At 33.7% G+C, this 20,465-nt stretch overlaps 1 protein-coding gene and 1 long non-coding RNA gene across 11 annotated transcripts in view; one reads left to right on the top strand and one right to left on the bottom strand.

Annotated features, from left to right (window-relative positions):
- The window catches only part of FSD1L (fibronectin type III and SPRY domain containing 1 like), a 104,810-nt gene that overhangs the window by 45,196 nt on the left and 39,149 nt on the right, over positions 1-20,465 (top strand). For 6 of the 10 annotated variants that reach the window (XM_007499620.3, XM_016424279.2, XM_056805313.1 and 3 more), the window contains exons 7-10: positions 4,449-4,658; positions 9,616-9,714; positions 18,170-18,299; positions 19,079-19,111. In XM_007499620.3, the coding sequence (XP_007499682.1) occupies positions 4,449-4,658; positions 9,616-9,714; positions 18,170-18,299; positions 19,079-19,111 (472 nt within the window). The remainder of the gene's footprint in view (positions 1-4,448; positions 4,659-9,615; positions 9,715-18,169; positions 18,300-19,078; positions 19,112-20,465) is intronic. The other 4 variants (XM_056805315.1, XM_056805314.1, XM_056805316.1 and 1 more) reach the window with 1 other exon arrangement.
- LOC130455501 (uncharacterized) overlaps positions 1-20,465 on the bottom strand; it is a 74,471-nt gene that overhangs the window by 44,704 nt on the left and 9,302 nt on the right. The window contains exon 2 of the long non-coding RNA XR_008913510.1: positions 11,464-11,597. This is a non-coding gene — a long non-coding RNA (uncharacterized LOC130455501). The remainder of the gene's footprint in view (positions 1-11,463; positions 11,598-20,465) is intronic.

The following is a 20,465-nucleotide window of genomic DNA, read 5'->3' as shown; positions in this document are numbered from 1 at the left end:
GATTATTTCTAATGTTCCTTTCAGCTTCAAGTTCTATGAACTGCAAAATAGAAACAATTATACATGTATTATTTTCCTTCTTTGGAGTTAGAAGTATTAAATGAATTGACTTTTATAAGTGTTTAAGGACTATCTGGTCATTAACTATTAATAGTGTAGTAGTAGTAATAGTAGAAAATGATTACTTATGATTGAATTAATCAATAAGTAATCATTCATTAAGCATCTGCTATATGCCAAACACTAGTCCAGGTGCTGGGGATACAAGACAAAAAAAGAAGCAGTTCTTATTCTCAAGGAGCTCATATTCTATCTAGAAAGCAAATGAGCAAACTTAAATAATTTTAAACTTTAGAAACTTGGATCTAAACTCTAGTTTGCTAATATAAATCTTTTAATTTAATCAGTTCACAAATTCATGAATGCCAACTATGTGCTTGTCATAATGGATGATATGGAAGAATATAGAACATAGTCCCAGCTCAAATGGTTTAAGGAGCTTGTAGTCTCTTTGGGAAGACAAAGGCAATATACATGAAATAATTGCTGTATATCATGATATATTTATTTACCATCTAAATTTTATATACCACATAATCCAATGTGTATACATATATTACTAAAGAACATATTTTGTACTTAAGGCAACAAATATCTTTCCCTAGCACTATTTGTATGTATCGTACAATCAGATATCTAATACATACTATTTCCTAATTGAAACATAGGGAAAAAAATAGAAAAATAATCTACTTCTTTACTTCAGCCAGAGGGATGTTCACAGTTAATTCTTGACATTATAAATGTTTGACTTACCTAATTAAAAACCTAGTATTCCCTTATCTGACTCCTCCTGTCTTTATAAGTTTTATCCCTCTTACACCTCTTCTTTCTCCTTATCAAGATTTCCATTCCCTCTTATCCTCGGTACTTTCTTAGGCCTTTACCCCTTCTCTGACTTCACTTTCCTCCCTCTTCAAACTCAGATGAATAGGTATCCATTTCAATTCTACACTTTCATCTCTTCTAGAATTTAATGTCCCTTTGTGAGTTGCCACTTTTCTTTTTTTAAACATCAACCCTGAATTATGCCTACCATCTGACTTCTCCATTCCTATTCATGAGTTGCTGAAGAAAAGCTAAAGAAAATCTCATAACTATATTGATTTGAAACATTACAAATTCGTTTTACCAAGCCCCAAGTTGGCACTCTTTGCAGTAAGGAAGATATTTTATTTCTCCCTAATTGATCCTTAATCTCTTCACAGAAGCTATTTCAAACCTTATCTCTCCTCAAGTTTTCTACACTTCTCCATCTCAGTTGAGGATTTTGCTTAATACTTTACTGAAAAAAACTGTGGCCATTGAATCATACCTCCCTCTTCTTCCATTCTCTTCATCTTAGAACCTTTCAACATTATCTTAGTATGCCCCTCTACCCACATATTTCATCCCTGTCTTCTCCATCAGATTGCATGTCTTCAGTCATTCTATCCCCCACTTAAAATCCTCAACCTTACTGTATCAACTGGTTTCTGCCCTACTCCTCTCAGTGTGCTCATCTATCTCATTCTAGTCTCATCTCTCTAACCTTTCTGAGCCAAAGTCCTTGAAAAAGTTGTCCACACTAAATCCTTTTCATCTCCTTTCATTATTTAGTCTTTTACAATTTGGCCTTTGACCTTGTAAACCACTTCCTCCAAAGTTACTAGTGATGATCTAATTTAAAACTGAGGGGGCAGCTGGGCAACTCAGTGGATTGAGAGTCAGGCCTAGAGATGGGAGGTCCTGGGTTATAATCTGGTCTCAGACACTTCCTAGCTGTGTGACCCTGGGCAAGTCACCCATTGTTTACTGCTCTTCTGCCTTGGAATCAATACACAGTATTGATTCTAAGAGGGAAGGTAAGAGTTTAAAAAAAACATCTGCATGTCTTTTCTCAGTTTTCATCTTCCTCTGCTTATCTCTTGCATTGATAATGTTGACTGCTCACTTCTGGAGACTTGCTCTTCTTTTGGCCTTAATAATGCTACTCTTCTACTTTCACCTGGATCTCCTCCTACTTCTTTGATCACTCCTTGTCAGTGTCCTTTCCTGGCTTCTCATCCACATACCCAATAATTATGGTTATTACTGTCTTGGTAACTTCATCAGCTTTTATGAGTTTAATTATACTTCATATGCAAATGAATTTCAGATCTGTACACTCAGTTCTAGTCTCTTCTCTGCATTTCAGTCCTGCATTACAAATTGTCTACTGAATGTTGCAAATTGAATTTCAAAGATATCTTAACCTCAGCAAATCTAAAACAAGTATTTCATTAAACTCTTCCATATTCCATATGTCCTTGCTTCTTTCTTTTTCTTCTTCTTTTAAAAACCCTTAGCTTCTGTCTTAGAATCAGTTCTGTGCATTGTTTCCAATGCAGAAGAGTAATACTGGGAGTCAAGTGACTTGCCCAGGTCCATACAGCTAGGAAGTGTCTGAAGTCATATTTGAACTCAGGTCTCTTCCCATCTCTAGGCCTGACTATCAGTCCACTGAGCCACCTAACTGTCCCTTTCCCTGTTTCTTTTGAATGAACCACTATTCTTCCAGTGTCTATAGTTCATAATCTTTGGCTTTATCCTTTACTTTTTATTCTTCCTTACCCTAGATACCCTATTATTGTTGTCAAATCTTGCTTTTTCCATCTTCATAACATCTTTTGATTCTGACTCCTTTCCTCTTTTCACACCATCTACTACCCTAATTCAGGTCTTTATTACCTTTTGCCTTTATATTATTGAAATGAATTCATAATTGACTTAGGCACCTCAAACCTCTCTCTATTTCAGGCAATCCTCAACAGTTCTGCCAAAGTGATTTTCCTTCAGCACATGTTTAAATATGTGCCACCTCTACTTAACTCCTCTGTCTTCTTATTATTTTTAGGATTTTAGAGACTCATAGAAACTGCTATGCTTAGCTTTTAAAGCTATATGGTTCTTGGCCCCCACCTATCTGTCTAGTAGTCTCACTGACCATTATTCCCCGTCCCAGTGTACACATTACTTCTTTTTGGGCTTTATCTTGCTAACATTTTGCTTCCAAATAATGATGCATATTTGTATGCTTGTTGGGGACCTTCTAGCTCATTCAATGTTCTCTATGATGTTTGAAGAGATGCTGACATAATTATATCCTGTTATGGTTTCATCTTATTAATCGGTGATGAAATTTTTTTGACTTGTTTTTGTAAATGTTTATAGAATGATTAGACACACAAAATAACTTTGGAAACTATCCTAATGCATTAAAAATATAAAGATAAGTTTAAAACTTGAACTTGATGCTTTTTTTTTTAAATCATCATCTTTGGAAAATAAGCACCAGAGGGGTAGCAGGTGGCTCAGTGGATTGAGAACCAGGCCTAGAGATAGGAGGTCCTAGGTTCAAATCTGACCTCAGACACTTCCAAGTTGTGTGACCCTTGGCAAGTCACTTGAGCCCAGTTGCCTAGCCCGTACCACTTTTCTGCCTTGGAAACAATACACAGTATTGATTCCAAGACGAAGGTAAGGATTAAAAAAAAAAAGAAAAAGAAAATAAGCACCAGTGAAGTTATTTTAGTTATTTGTTTTGATATCTATTTCATATTATTTTTACATTTTTCTTTCATTTTAAATCTGAATATTTTGCATCCTAATCTTTATTTGTTCTTGATTATAGTATTATGCCAACAATAAGCTAGAAGTATAAAACTGCTTGAATCCAATTGTCCGAGACATCTAACTAGATCACCCATTTTTTTCACTTTTTACCTTTAATGTAAATGTTATACCTATTTATATTGAAATTTATATTGCTTAAAATTCAGTATGTGCAGGCAGCTGGGTAGCTCAGTAGATTGAGAGCTAGGCCTAGAGACGGGAGGTCCTAGGTTCAAATCTGGCCTCAGATACTTCCTAGCTACATGACCCTGGGCAAGTCACTTAACCCCCATTGCCTACCCTTCCATTGTTTTGCCTTGGAACCAATGCATAATATTGATTCTAAGGTGGAAGGTAAGGGTTTAAAAAAAATTCAGTATGTGAATCTTGAAAATAAAAGGTTTATAACTATGCTTATGTATTGATATGGAATTATTTCATTTCCTTTATATTTGAATATTAGGACTCATAATTTTTAATTTCCTTGAAATAATTCATTTCTTTAATGACATGGAACTGGATTGTCTTTCAAAATTAGGTTTTATGCGAAACATTTTGTTTGTGTTTTTAACAATTCAGGTTTCAAAAATATCTTTTTTTCTAATAATGTAAGGAATCAGAATAGTCATTTATCTTAATGGGATTTGCTTGTAGAGTTCAAAATTAGAATAAAAATATGAATGTTTGAATTTATAAACATAAATATTTGGTTAAGATTACAATAGCTGTTTCTTTCTTTCTTTCTTTCCTTGCAGTTCCTAAAGCTCCAGAAATAGATCCAGTAGAGTGTCTGGTAGCTGACAATTGTGTAACAGTTGCTTGGAGGATGCCAGAGGAAGATAATAAGATTGATCATTTTACACTGGAATACAGGAAAACTAATTTTGATGGACTTCCACGTGTTAAGGATGAAAGATGCTGGGAATTAATAGATTACATTAAAGGCACTGACTATACACTATCTGGTAAAGACTGTACATTCTCATTTTTAGAAGTGAATTCATATAAATCATTGACTAAAATAAAGAGTGGCCATAAAGGACAGAATTAAGATTAAGTTCCTATATAAAGCTTTGTTTTCAAATATTCATAATCACTGAATTTTATCTCATAGTTTCTCAAGCTTTCTAATTTACTTACTTTTTATCCTATTTGGTATTGTCTTTTAAAACAAAAGGTAAATTTTCTTTTTTACTAATATATAGAGTTGTGAATAATTTATTTTGGGGGGCACATTCCCAATAGTAGGATTAGCAGATCAAAGAATATTATTAACTTCATGATTCTTCTGACTTCTTGACAGATTGCTTTCCAAAAGGATTTCATCAATTTCCTTAGATACCAGCAGTGTATATATGAATGTTCCCTTTTTTCTAACATCCCTGACAATGTGATTTTGTCAGTTTAATTTATTTTTACTCACCTGCTCTTTTAATTTGCATTTATTTAGTTGTGTTTAAGGCCCTACAGGTTTTCAGACATCTATGTGCTATTTGTGTTTCCTGAAAATGTAAATTATGTGTATATTTATTTTGACCACATAGATAATAGATACTGCCCTTAGAGATTTATATCAGTTTTTTTTTGAATTTTAGATATTTATTCAAATCAACAAACTATTAAGAACCTACTATTTGCCAGGAACTGTGCTAAACACTGAGGATACAAAGAAAGGCAAACAAAAGTTTTTATTTTCATGGAGCTCACAGTCCAATGAAGGAGGGGGTGGGAGATGCAAACAACTATATACAAACAAGATATATCTATGTAGATATAGATATATAGTATATACATTATATATTATATATATACATATATATATAAAATAGAGATACTCAACAGAGAGATATAAACAGTATTTATGAGAATCAGAAAAAGTTCCTTGAGCACTGTAGGATTTTATCTGAGACTCCAGAGAAACCTCAGTAAGAAAGGAAAGTACTCCAGGGAGAGTTAGCCAGGGAAATTACATATATTTGGGAGATTCAGTATCTTGTTCAAGGAACAATGAGGAAGTCAGTGTGCCTGGATCATAATGGAGACTGGGAAGGTAGGAAGGGGCCAAATTATGAAGGACTTTAAATGCCAGCAAGATTTTATATTTGACCTTGGAGGTAATAGGGAGCTTATCAGATTTGTTGAATAGAAGGTTACATGATCAGACCTATACATTAAGAAGATTAATTTGATGTCTGAGGGGAAGATAGACTTGAATGGAGAGATGCTTGAGGCAGAGAGTCAAACCAGTAGAATATTTTGGTGTTCTAGACAAGAAGTGATGAGGGCTTGTGCCAGGGTTATAGTAGTTCCACATCCACAGGAGAGAATGTATCCCAGAGATATTGTGAAGGTATTGAAGTTTGAAGAATCAGTAGCACTCAGCAACCAGTTACTATGAGGGAAGGGAGAGAGTGAGGAATAGAGGGGGATATCTACTGTGAGAGCCTGGGTGACTAGGAGGATGGTAGTGTCCTCAACAATAATAGGGAAGTTAAGAAGGAGGAGAATTTGGGGAGAAAGATAATGAGTTCAGTTTTCGTTAAGTTGAGTTTAAGATGACCATGAAATGAAATGTTTGGTGAGCAGTTGGAGACGAGACTAGAGGTTAAGAGAAGTTAGAGTGAGTAAGTGGATCTGAGAGTCATCAACATACAGTTGACATTTGAATCTACAATAGGAGTTGATGAGATCATCAAAAAAAATACTATAGAAGAGAATAGGACTAAGAATAGAGCCTTGGGGGACACCCACAGTTTGTGGGTAAGATCTGAATGAATCTAAACAGAGGAGCCTGAGCAATGGTTAAATATGTAAGGGGGAAATTAGGAGAGAACAGTGTTACAAAAACCTAGAGAAGAGAGCATCAAGGAGGAGAGGGTGATTGGCGGTGCCAGATCTAGTAGAGAGGTTAAGGATGAAAAGGCTATTAGATTTGTCAATTAAGAGATCATTGGTGATTTTGGAGAGAGCAATTTTAGTTGAATGATGAAGTTGGAAACAGAATTTCAGAGAGACAAGAAGAATGAAAGGAAAATAAGTAGAAGTACCTGGTATAAACAGCTTTCTCAAGGAATATAGTCACAAAAGGAAGGAAACATAGACTATAGTCAGTGTGAGTGGATGGAGTGTGATCCCTCTTAATGCTAGTTTCTATTCTTTGTAGTTTATATCTCTAAATGAGGGGTATTTTTTAAGGAGGACAGAGACATGGGAATATTTGTAGGTGATAGAGGAATAGCCAGTACACAGTGAGAGAGTGAAGGTAAAAGAATAGGAATATTCTCTACTATCTACTACAGATAATCTGCTGGAGATGTGACAGGACGGAAGAATTTATTTAATGTTAACATATTTTATGCTTTTATTTTCTTTTATGAATGAATAACATTCATATTCTTTTAGGATTAAATTTTTATTCAAAATATATGAACTTTTGAGTTTGAGCTTGCAACAGAGTTGTATCAGGAGAGTATTCTAATCTAGAAGTATTTACCTTGACAAGAAGGACTACCTTTTTATCTGAGGCAAGAGTGAAGGACAGTGATAGAGTCTTAAAGGGAGTTATCTACCAAACCTGCTGTATGAAAAGCTATTACAGTTTTTTTAATAGTGAATAAATGACTGAGTGAACCCCAAAGTAGGAACATGACCTTATGCTTTTTAGTGAAATATGAGGTAAAGTTCTTAGTTGAGATGGTGGGGGTAGCAAGCCATGAAAGGTTTGAAGAAGGATGGAAAGATTTGGAAAAGGTGCCATGGTGATAAATGAGATAGTGAGAATCAATTAGGGAGGGGTAGCAGGCCCTGGCATCATGAGGACCCAGTTAAGATTAATAACATAATTAAATCATTTAGTTTCATTATTTTCTCCACCTTTGTTCAGGAGCTAATGAGTAGGAGTGTTTGGAGCAGATGATAGGATAGAAGGTGGGGTGGAGGAGTAGGTCAAAGTAGGTTAAATGAGTAAGTTGAGGAACTGGAAGTTTAGGATCTTTGTGGGAGTATTTGTATGTATAGTGATGTTCTTTAGTAAGAAGGAAGGATTTGGGGAGGATAGAAAGACTGAGCTAGGTACTATACTCTCATAAGAAAGAAAGAGAGTGGCTTTGAATTAGGTTGGTAACAGTTACCAGACTCTTGATTGTTTGGTAAATATGGATTGAATAAATCACAAAAGAGGAAGAGGTTTTGTAATCTTAGTATTGGGGAGCTAGGAGTATTCTAGTTTCCACTCTTGACTAGTAAATTGGAGGTATGAGTGAAAATGTAATCAGTGCTGGGAAAGGTTGTCAGGGATGCTATGTCATCAGAAGGAGCCAGGTGTCAGTCATTGCAAGATGATGGAAGGACTAGAAAGGAAAAAAATTAAGATGAAACCAAGTTTGGTATCTGTGGAGCAGGCATTTCAAAGAGCTTGGTGGTATGTTGTGGAAGAGGGTTGGGTTGAGGGACAAGAATTGGAAGCTGCAATGGAAAATGGAGAACTGAGGTTTGAATTGTGACAGCTAGAGATTCAGAATCACTGGTATGGGGAGATTATTATAGTGTAGGAGTTAGTTAATCATTGTAGAATGAGTTCAGGTAGGTAATCATTTCTAGGATTTGGCCTCTGCAGAGAGCAGTGTGTGGCTAAAAAGTTGAAAAGTAAAGTGGGAAGGGAGGTATCCACATGGGAGCATGTTAAGATGAGATGGTTTTTGGAGGTGGAGTTGCAGGAGGGAGTGAGATACAGTCGTTGCCTTAGGCAGGCAAGGAATCTAAGATGTTCCCCTCTGAATTTCCCTGGCAGGCTCTTCCCTTTATTTGAATTTTATCTTTTTTTTTTTAATGGACAGATAAGTCTGATTTTGCCCTCCAAATAAACATAAAACTTAACAAGGCAGCGAAGTGTCACAGTAGATAGATGACTGGGTCTGGAGTCAGAAAGTTCTTATTCCACTTCAGATACTTACTAGCTACATAATCCAGAGCAAGTCACTTAACTTGTTTTTGCCTTAGTTTCCTCAACTTTAAAATGAGGGTAATAACAGTATTTAATCTCTGAGAGTTATTGTGAGGATCAAATGAAATATTTATGGAAGCACTTAGTATAGTACCTGGCATGTAGTAGGCACTTAATAAATGCTTATTTCCTTCTTTTATTTCATTGATTGTTAAAAATACCTAATATGATGACAGTTTAAAGATTAAGACTGCTATCACTGTTTAGTGTACTGTTTATTCTTTCTTTGGTATTTAAAAGATACTGATTTGGAGGGATTTTCATGTGAAAATCTTAAAGATAATATTCTTGAGAAATCCCTGGTTATCCTTTCACTTAGTGTTAATGATCACTGAGTGGGAAGCAAAACTAGTCTGAAAATTTGAATGATATAATTCCTGTGGTCAGAGAGCTTAGAGACATGGGGGTAACTGGAGATATATACAGTTATAATGCAAGGTGTAGTGTATAAGTACAGCAAGACAAATACAAGAGTAGGACAAACTAATTCCGACTTGAATGGAGCATAGAAAGTTTTATAAAATTGTCAAATTTACCAAGGTGTCATTTGCTTTTTTATATTAAGTAATAGTTCTATACTACCCAAACAGGCTAACCACCTCATTCTTTATGAAAAAATAAGTTATAAATAATGAAAACTTTGTCACTGTGATTGAATTGGAGACTGAGAATGAGGTAGGATGCCTTTAGCCTTTTTTTTAAGAGATACGAAATAATTGTACTATCTAAAGGGTAAAATTACTGTATTTATTGATAAAACTTGATGTTTTTTCAAATGAAATAATATACAAGTAATTGCCCCTCTTTAAAAAAAAACCTGAGTGAGATACTCTTTCTCAAGGCCTAAAAGTTTTTTGTGTGGTAGTAATTTTATGATTTCATTTTCCTCTAATGAATAAAGATCATTCATGTTCTTTCAGGCTTAAAGTTTGATTCAAAATATATGAATTTTCGAGTTCGAGCTTGCAACAAGGCTGTGGCAGGAGAGTATTCTGATCCAATAACATTGGAAACTAAAGGTAAAATAAAGAGCTACATAAAAAAAAAAAACCCTGAAATTTCTTTGGCTATCTATAGTTTTTAAGATTTTGTGCCAGAAGGATAAGATTTAATTGGGCAATATATCAGTCTTGTCTACATTTTATCTTTCCTATAAACTGTGTAGAGGATGGACGCCTTCCTTTTTCTTGATGATTTCATTGAGATATGGGAAAGAGACTGAAATGTCATTGAGTAATCTTCAGTGGGCATCTTATTCTCATTTCATTGGAGAATGAATCTCATTTAATTATGAAAGGGCTATTATTTAAGTTGGTTTGAGTGCCTTTCACTCTTGTTTCTAAAATTTTTTTTTAGTTTCCAACACTACATAGTGACTGTGTTGTGTCTTCTAGTTTTGTAATTGCAATTTTTAAGTTTTATGTTTTTTTTAACTTTGAGATCCCCTGTCCTTTATTTTTTTCTTTCTCTTTTCTTTCATTCACCCTATAACTAATTTAGTGATCAATCAAATTTGGCAACTTTAGCTATATTTTGTTTCTTGTACTTGAGACTACTAATAGTTTCTTCCCCAAATCTTTTAGGATTAAGTCAGTATTATATTGCTTATGGAGCTTCTCTGATTTAGGGAGCTTTTCTATTTGTGTTGAGCCTGGGTCATTCATAAAAAAATTCATCTTGAGTCCTAAGGAGTTGGGGGAGATTTTGTTTTGGTCTCCCTTGGAAGTTTCATTTACGATTACACAGCTTTGTGACCATGGCTGAAATTAAGCACTTACTCACGTTGAGTAGAACCAACCTCATCTCCAACAGATCTTAGTGCAACACATATACTGGAGTCAGTCCACACCATTAGAATTACAACTAGTCTGAGCAGCCTAGTAGGAAAGCCCATCTTGAACTAGACCAAATGCTCATTCATGAATATCCTCTGTATATATGGTTTGCTGCAGGATTTCTTATCTGATCTTCAACATAAATACTCAGTGGATACAGTTATGATAAAAGGAAAATGGACATAGTTGGGGCCACAAGAAATCTCATATAATGTTATTGCCATCCTTGGATAGGTAAATACTAGATTTAGTGTATTAGACTTAGCTCAGGAAAAAGAAGTAAGGGAGAAAGAGGACAGTTTAATTCTGTGCATAGTGATAGATGTGGAGTCAGAAAACTGTAAATCCATTCTCTGTTTTTCCATTTACTTACTACTTGTATGACTTAGAACAAGTCCATTTCTCTCATTCATATTTTATCTGTTAAATTAGATTAGACTGACTAGATGAAATCTAATGACCCATCTAGCTTTAATTCTTTGGTCTCATAAACATATAGCAAGGGAATTGTCAGTGTTTCTATTTCTACTTCTCATCTGTACTTTTAGTTTTTTTAAGGCTAGTGATTTCCAATTTATTTTTTTTGTAATCTTAATAGGATATTAGCAGAAACTTTGCAGTTGATGCTAAAACCTAAAGGGAAATAAAAGTAGAGCCTGCTTTTAAAACATTGCTCAGATTAACTCATAAGCAGAATTATTATGAACAAAGCCTCTTTAACCTTATTTTGTGTATGCAACTATTCATTCTCTTTTATTCCAGGCCCTTGTGGTAATATTTGTAGTATGTTAGAATTACCCTTCTTTTCAGGGCTGGTCTATTTCTTTGAGTTGTTTTGGTAGGACTTAACTACTTCAGGAACTTGTCACAAGGAAGGTTAAGGCTGATTCTAAAATTGTTTCCTATATAACAGTATTTTTTTAAATTTCTTACCTTGCCCTGTGTTTGGCCGGGAGGGTAGGCAGCATATCTCTTTCTGAGGATCATTCTTGAATGACCATACATGATTCTTGGGAACTAATTTTCTAGGGCAATAGGCAGGTTAAGCACTAAGACTGTGGGACATCCTAGAGTGTGAACAAAAAGGAGTTATTAATTAAATGCTTTTTAATAATGGGATAATATTTGCAGCAAAAGGCATTGTGGTATGTAGTGGATAGAAACTTGACCTTAAAATGATAAAGAACTGTATTTAACTCCTGCTTCTGACACATACTGGCTATATCACAGGGTAAATCACTTAACTATATAAGAGTCCTAGATAGTTCTCTAAGACTATAAATTGTGGAGCAGGTCCCAGTTTGCATTTGTAAAGCAGAATTCCTCATTGGTGATTCCTTAAATGAAGTAATAGATCTTATCTAGAAAATAGTTATCATAGTGGTATATAGTAGAAAGTACTAGACTGGGAATGGAGATCAGGTTTCTTGTCCCAGCTATGCCATAGGTAACCTCATCATCATCATTTTTAACATTTTATTAACATAATAATTATACATTTAATTTGTCAGTTTTATTGGCATGTAGTTGAGCAAAATTGTTTATATTTGTGAGAAGGGAATTTCCCTCCCTTTGCTTTGATGTAATAAATCAGTGTTTACCATTGAGATGTGCAGAGATAGAGAAAGGAAGTTGAAACCAATGAGAGGGGAAACTGATTCCACATGCACTGTCCCCTGGGCAGTGCCAGGCAAATTAAGGAATTATGATTGGTTCCTGATATGTGACGTGGGAGAGCTAGTGGGTGGAGAAAACTGCTTACCCAGCAACTCCTCAGACATTGCTCTTCTGGCTGGAGATTGGAACCTGAGGGAGAAGCCTTGGCGGTGGTGAGCTTCATTCCATCAGAACATTTCCCTCTTTTTTCTACCACTACTTTGATGTAATAAAGCTACTAAAGCTACTAGCAGCCTCATAATTTAATTTTAATTATTACATATTAGTATCACTTATTCTTTGATAATTTCTTTTTCATTATTTTTACTGGTAATTTCATTTTCCTCTTAAAAAATTCAAATAAGCTAATGATATACTATTTTATTGTTTAAAAAAATCCTCAAACGCTTTGCTTTATTTTTTAATTAAGTGGTTTCAGAATTTGATTTTTTTACTTTCAATGTTACCTCATTTTTGGCAGTGGTTTTAGAATTCTATTTATTTACTTTCCATATTACTAAGCCCTTTTTTGATTTTTCAAGATTTCTGTTGGTGTTTAGTTAGGTTTAAACTTTGTTGTTTTTCTACTGTTTTCAGTTGCATGCCCAATTTATTAGTCATCTCACTATCCTTGATAAATTCAAGTTACCACCAGGCCCAAGTGAATTAACTCTTGGGATGTGGAAAAAAACAGCAAATGTGATTGATTACTGAGCCACTTTAAGTAATCTTTGGAAACATCATTGAGAATTGGAAAGATACTGCAGGATGGAAGAAAGGCAAACATCTTAAAAGTTTTTGGCAAGCTAGAATGTTGGCCAATACAATAAAGTTTATCTTTAAGAAGGTTAAATATAAAGTCCTATAATTGGTTTGGTTTTTTTTTTATCTATTTTAGGAGTACACAATAGGCAGGAAGCATTATACATATATATGTACACAAAAGTTTGCTTGCAAAAAGATATAGAGACTATAGTGAACTGCAAGTTCAATGTGAGTTAAAATTGTAATATAATAATAGCTAAGCAAACTAATGTAATCATAGGTAAAAGGCATGATGTCTTGATCTTAAAGAGGTAATTGCCCTGCTGTACTCTACCCTGTTATTAGTTTTAGCCCCAAATTCTTCATTTTTGTTATTGTTCAGTTGTTTCAGTCCTGTCTGACTCTTTGTGATCCCATTTTTTTGGGGAAAGGGTTTTCTTGGTAAAGATACTGGAGTGGTTTGCTTTTTCCTTCTTCTGCCCATTTTGCATAAGAGTCTATAGGATTAAGTGACTTTCTCAGAGTATAAGTTTTATGTTGACATGACTTCATTGTCTGTGGTTCCTTTAAGCATATGTAATTTTCCATTTCTTTTTTATCCAGATTGTCATTGTGAATTTCAGATTTAGTTTGTCTGATATTATGATTACAATTCTTGACTTTTTTGCTTTCACCTTACACATAGTAAATTTCGTTTTCAGCTTTTCATTTTTATTCTATATACATTTTTGCTTTTTAGATGGTTATTGTAATTAGAAGATTGTGGATTTTTTTTGTTATGCATTCTGCCATTCTCTTTCATTTTATTGCATTGTTTAATCCATTCAAATTTAAAGTTATGATTTATGGGGCAGCTAGATGGCTCAGTGGATTGAGAGCCAGGCCTAGATATGGGAGGGCCTAGGTTCAAATCTGGCCTTAGATACTTCCTAGCTGTGTTGACCCTGGGCAAGTCACTTAACCCCCATTGCCTAGCCCTTACCACTCTTCTGCCTTGGAACCAATACATAGCATTGATTCTAAGACAGAAGGTAAGGATTTAAAAGAAATAAATTAAATTAAAAAAAAAACCCAAATGGGTTTACTTCCTAGTTATGTGACCCTGGGCAAGTCACTTAACCACCATTGCTTAGCTCTTAATGCTCTTCTGCCTTAGAACCAATATGTAGTGTTGATTCTAAGTTGTAAGGTAAGGGTTTAAAAATAATAAAGTTATGATTTAATTTTCTGTTTTCTTCCATGTCTTTAGTGTTGCTTTTTAAAAGGATTTTAAAATTTTTCATCTAAGTCAGTACTTTGCCTCTATAAGTAGTTTTGCATAAACTACTTTGATGTAGCCTCATTTCCACAAATGTTTTTCCTCTCTTCAGTACCACTCCCCCATTTATCCAACGTTGAAATTTCAATTTATTGATTAATTTTTCTATATTTTTCTATATTATATATATATTTTTACATATGTATTTATATATTTTTATATATTTTTATATATATTTTAATTCTTTCCCTCTTTTTCTTCATTAAAAATCATCCATTCTTTCTCTAGTTTTTTGTGCCACCTTGTAAGAAAAATTTCTTTACTTTTTCCTTTTCATTATTTCTGTTTCCTTTTTGTTGATTCTGAACTTGATTCTCTAACTAATTTTCTATATCCTTATTTATGACTTTTTTATTTTCTTTTTATTCCTCATGAGTTAAGCTTCTGAAGTACCAACTACTAACCTTTGCCTAAATAACATCTACATTATAAACTTTGTAGATACTTCCATGGTCCCTTTTTTTTCTGTTGAACTCTCTTTAGAAATGTGAGTTCATGAAAGAAGTTCAGTGGATAGAGGCAGTTCTTTATGGTAGCATCTAATTTATGTTCTATAAAGTACAGTCTAATTTTCTATTCCTTGTCCTCCCTAAGATCACTTTATTTACTATTTATCATGAAATCTCATTTCTGAGTTCATGTCCTTCCACTCTTCTATATGCCAATTGCCTCTGATTTCACTTTTATTGAAGTATAAGTGAGACTGGGTATTGTTCATGGAGGGACAATGGCACCAAGTCCCTCCAGCTTAAACTAATTGCCTCTCTGATACCATTGTAGACACAAACCTCTTTCCTCAGTGCTTTTCAGTGGGATATGACTACAAAATTGTGTCACCCTTCTTCTAAGATGGGGATTTTCACTGGCCTATTCCCTTCCCTAACTAAATAGCTTCTGGTGGTATGGGACTGGCCCCCACTGTGTTTTAGCCCTTTTCTTAAGACTGACACTAGTCTCTTGCCTCAGTTCCTTTCCATGTTGTCATTTCTAAAGCTCTGATTGGGCTGAATTAATTTCTACATCTTTTTGAAGGGTTAGGGGAGAGTTTGGAGGATATTTTATATAGAACCTGTATAGCCTTGGAGTTCCTGAATAAAAAGGGCACTCAAACAGAATGATTTCAGGGTTTGCCCAATTCCCCCACCACCAGTGTGGTTGGGCAGATCAGTTTCTGCTACTTGTAATGGATAGAGAATGGACAACTGTGGATTCTGTTGGCAAGTTCTAACAGTAGGACAACACTTTCCTGGGTTTCAGACAAAGACCTATGGGTCAGTTTATGCATATATGTTCTTGTATAGAGGGAAGGGGAGCCAAATGAACATGTTAAAGATTAGTGTTCTCTAATGTTAATACAAAAGTTTTTTTAGTTTCCCACTGTCTTGTTCTATGGATTCAGTTATAATTTTTCTATGGCTGTAATTAGTTCCTCCTCAGGGAGAGGAAGTAAGACTTAATGGGTATTGGGGAAAATGTCTAGTCTACCATCTCAGTAGACATGTGATCAGAAATGCTTTGTGTAATTTTAAAAAGATCTAGAGGAAATCCTTTAGTTAAGTAGATATCTTGTGGAAGATTACAGGTGGATAAAGGTAAGAATTGTAGAGGATGAAAAGGTGTGGATGCATTGCAATCTGCCCTCTGAGTTCACAGACCCATCAAAGAACCAGTTTTCAGCAGAGGGAGTGTTGAATTCTCCCTTAATAGCCACATCTTGTTTCTGTGCCATGTTTTGATGTGTTAGTTCAGTTTTTTTTTTTTCAGCTGTTCTTACTGTTTGCAAATACTTCTACTATTAGGTTTTGTTTGTTTCATTTGACCTGGTCCTCAACTTAAATGTTCTGTTTTCTCTCTCAAACTTAGGTGAATGTCCTCCCTTTTAATTTTAATTTAAACATTTATTTTAAGTTTCAAATTTGATCCTTCCCTCTGTCCTCTTCCCCACCCATTGAGAAGGCAAGCAGTATGATAATACAGCATACATGCGAAATCATGCAAAATGTTTTTCCTTATAAGTTATGTTGGGGGAAAAAACCCAAGAGAAATAAAGCAAATGTCTTCTTGATGTAGAATATACTTCCTTGATCTCCCTTTTTATCCAGTTTCTTTCTTTTGAACTAGGTCCACATTTTCACTGCTGTATTCAATTGCTGTGTCATTTTTCAAATCTTAATGAAACTTTTGAAATCATTTTTACTCCTTTAAGTTAAGCTGACTACCTGCTTTTGCTTATTACATATTCTCTGTATACCTCTGTCTATATAATCTGTGTGTATGTGTGTATATATGTTTTATATTTTATATTTATAACCATTGGTATAGTTTCTTCTTCTCTTCTTTGTCATTGTCTCCTGCTATTATTCCATAGTCACACCTGTTACTCTCTATTTTCAGTAGATTATAGAATTTAAAAGTAGAAAGGACATTAAACATCGATTGGCCCCATCTTCTCACTTTACAGATAAGGAAATTGACATCTAGAAACTTATACTAGATCAGAGAAGTGGTAAATGGAAGAACCAAGATTAGAACTTAGGCTTTCGGTTTCTAAATTTAGTATTCTTTCTATTGTGCGATATCACCTTTTTTTTTAGTATCCTTTCTGAAAAATAATTTTAAACTTTACATAATTTGCATTTTTTATTCTCAGTTATTTCTGATGCTAATAAGTCTTGTACAAATGTCATCTTTTTTTTGGGGGGGGTACGATTTATGACAGTGTTCACAGAAGAAATAAATTGGGTGTTTCTTTTACTTTCCAAGTCATGAATAAAAACAAAATCCTCAGGTTCACTTTTTTACTTCAAATTCACTAAGGTTAATGCTACTATGCTACTACTCTTTGTGTCAATAGAATATGTATATTCTAAGAGAAAAATTTATATTCTAAATTTTTTGTGCCTCTTCTTGAATTACATTTGTTTATACCTTCTATTCTTACCATTTTAATCTCTCAGTATTTCTTATTAAATCTTGCAACTAGAAGGGATGGGGAGTAAAAGGTAAATTAGAAAATGGAAATATGTAATCATGAAGGATATTATCAGAATTATTATAATTCAATAGAATAGGTAGTCCCTGGGTTTCCTTATTTTCAAGCCAATCAACAGATTATCTTACCTTTCTTTGCTAACATTCCAAGTTTCAAAAACCTCTCATGTTAATTAAATAGTTGTCCTATAACCCTTGAATATTTCCTAAAAATAGCAGTTGAAATCCAGAAATCACTGTTAAAACTAAATGGGCAAAGAAATTTCAATACACGATTTTTTAAAATTGCACCATAATAATGTTTATAGCTCTCTATAAAAACTTTTATTTAACATGAAAATAGAAAATGCTTTAAGTATTCTAGTACACAATACATTAATTTACTGGGAGTCAGTCACCTTCCTTTACTTGAGATCTTTCTATAAAATGAGTGATTGGAGACTAGATTATTTCTGATTTCTCCATTTTGATTCTGTGCTCATAGGTGCCTTGGGTAGGGTGCAGTTTACTAGGTTTCATATCCTTGCCCTAGGGTACTACTCCTACCACTTTCCTCAATCAAATCTACATATATTCTGCCCCATCAGAATGGCAAGGGATGTGTCTTGCAAAGTGTTGTCCTGGGAACATCAAAATGTCTGTTATCTCCCTGAGATTATCCATGTTGGTTCATATTTTTATTGTACTAAACTGTTTACAAAGGACTCTTCATACAATGACCCCATTAGTCAGGCATTATGAGGCATTATACTGTGTGAGATATTGGTCTCAGTCTCTGGATCCTTTTTGTCATAGGAGGAACAATAGTGAATTTCAGCACTTTAGATTTTTATATTTGAAATTGCAAGCTCATTAAAGTGTAGATATATGACCCATTATCTTTTAATATTTTTAACATGTCTTAAATAGCACTTAACTTCAGTTTGGATGGCTCATCATCTCATCTGAACTTGAAAGTTGACGATAACTGTGTAGAATGGGATCCAACAGGAGGAAAAAGTCAAGAAAATAAAATGAAAGGAAAAGAGAATAAAGGCAGGTAAGGAATATCTATTTTTAGTTTTATTTTTAAAATTGAGACTGCATTGCCATACTTTAATATTTCATGAAGTAGGCCTGGCTTTCATATATATATGTATATGTATATATACATATATATGTACACATATATAAATTGAATATATATTTAATTATTTTTACATTAATTTATAGTGCTATTAACTTCTTATGCTAATAGTTAATCAGCAGCAATGCATGTCTATTGTCTGATACGTCTTTACTCAGTAAGTATATTATTTTGTCAAGTAGTTGGGTTTTTTTTCTTGTCTCATCCTTTATAATTTCTTTTTTCCTCTGCTTATCTTTGCAGTTTATTTCCTTAAAAATTTTTTAAAGTATTCTTTTTAAATTGTTTTATGATACTTTTTAACTGTTTAGAGGAAAGTTACTTGTCTCATTCCCCCATTTTTAGACTTTACCTGAAAGCTCTGCAGTGAATAAGACACTGTAACACATACCAGGCCAATTTTTATTCTTGGTCCAACTTTAGGCATAGACTATGTGTTTACTATTCAGGCTATGTATTGGATAGTTACAACTTAACCTGAATGATTCAAAAAAAGAAGTCTTTCTTTTTGTTGTGAAAAGAAATGTCTGAACTGAGACACTCTTCTATAAATGCATATTTGAGTTTTATCAGTAGAACAATGAAAGTACTTCTTTGGAAGGTGACCATCAAATTTATTTCTTTGCAAGTTGTTAACTTTTTAAAAAATAGTAATATCAGTCTCTTAATAATTGCCTATTTCTGTCTGACAGTGTCCATGTTACTGCACTGAAGAACAATAAAAGGTGATGACCTATGTCTTTCTAGTTCTAGGATTTAGTATGTCTAGCTTGGCTGAAAAATTTGCAGTAATTTTCTTCTTAACACTTAGCAGTGTCTAAAATTAATAAACAGAAGCCAATCCTAGCAGCCTTTATCAGCCAAAATACTGATCTAACATATGTGTTGATAGATTGTTTTTATAACTGCAGCTTTCAGTTTTGTAGCATAAACTACACAACTAATTAACTTTAAAACTTCATGATAGTTTCTTTTTCCCCTAGACCTGATTTCTTGCACTTATTCATGACTGGATTGTGTTCATTGCTTCTTTTGGAATGTCTTCTGTCTTATTGCAGTCAATCTATATAACTTTATGGCTTTTATTTGTATGTTAAGCAAGTTTAAAATACTATTTACAATAACATTGCAAGTTTAAAATATTATTTAATAGGTTTATGTGGATAATACTGGCTCAAAAGCAAATTTTCAGAACATAAAAAGTTTTTAAACATTAAAAAAATCCAAAAATAATGAAAAAAATTTCATATCAAATGAATTATTTGTGAGCAAAGTAGAATTATGTAACAAATCTTTATAAAACAGATTGTTATATTTTTAAATTATCTTGCCATTTTGTTTATTTTTGGTAGAAGACGTTTTTCATTTTATTGTTTCATTGTTACAAATTGTTATGAACTGTTAAAGGCTGTTGGATTTCCTGGAAGATAATTTAGTCTGAAATTTTAGGTAGTTTTTAGTATTTCAGGCTACATTATTTGCTCCTTCCTTTTTTAATAAGTATTTTTGAAATGCAAATACTTACCTAAAGTCTTCTCTTTTGTTTGCCAAATATTGCTAAACATGACTGCCTCTTTGTGAAGTTAGGTGAAATTTCCTTAAGGAAGAAAATAAATCTACTTTTTGTGTCAGAAAGCAGAAACTGTAGCACTTCCAGCAGAGGTATACTTTGGTCAGAAGGATGTAATTCTTTAGTCTTACTGAGAGTAAACCCTAATTCTGAGTTACCTTTATTTTTCATGCTTTCCCTAATTTTGTTCTGTTCTGGTAAGTATACCATTTTCTTCTAATTATCAAACACCATAATTTCAGTTCATTTATATGATGTTCTCTCACTGTTACATACTCTTAGTCCGTGAAGATTTCTCAGAATTGTGATTTTCAGTCTTGTGATTTTTAATGGAGGTTATGATATCTAATTGATTAATATCCCACTGTAGACATCTTGTATATATAAATACTGCCGATTCTATGATGCCTTACTTTTCCCTCCCCTTTGCTCAGCTATTTTCCCTAGGCAGTTCCACCATAACAACTTCTCTGCCCTACCTAGAGGATTATATGTGTTCACTTAGTTTA

This window comes from Monodelphis domestica, chromosome 7 (assembly GCF_027887165.1).
Source record: "Monodelphis domestica isolate mMonDom1 chromosome 7, mMonDom1.pri, whole genome shotgun sequence".
NCBI lineage: Eukaryota > Metazoa > Chordata > Mammalia > Didelphimorphia > Didelphidae > Monodelphis > Monodelphis domestica.
Note: the sequence above shows the minus strand (reverse complement) of the source record. Positions and strands in the feature narration are given on the sequence as shown.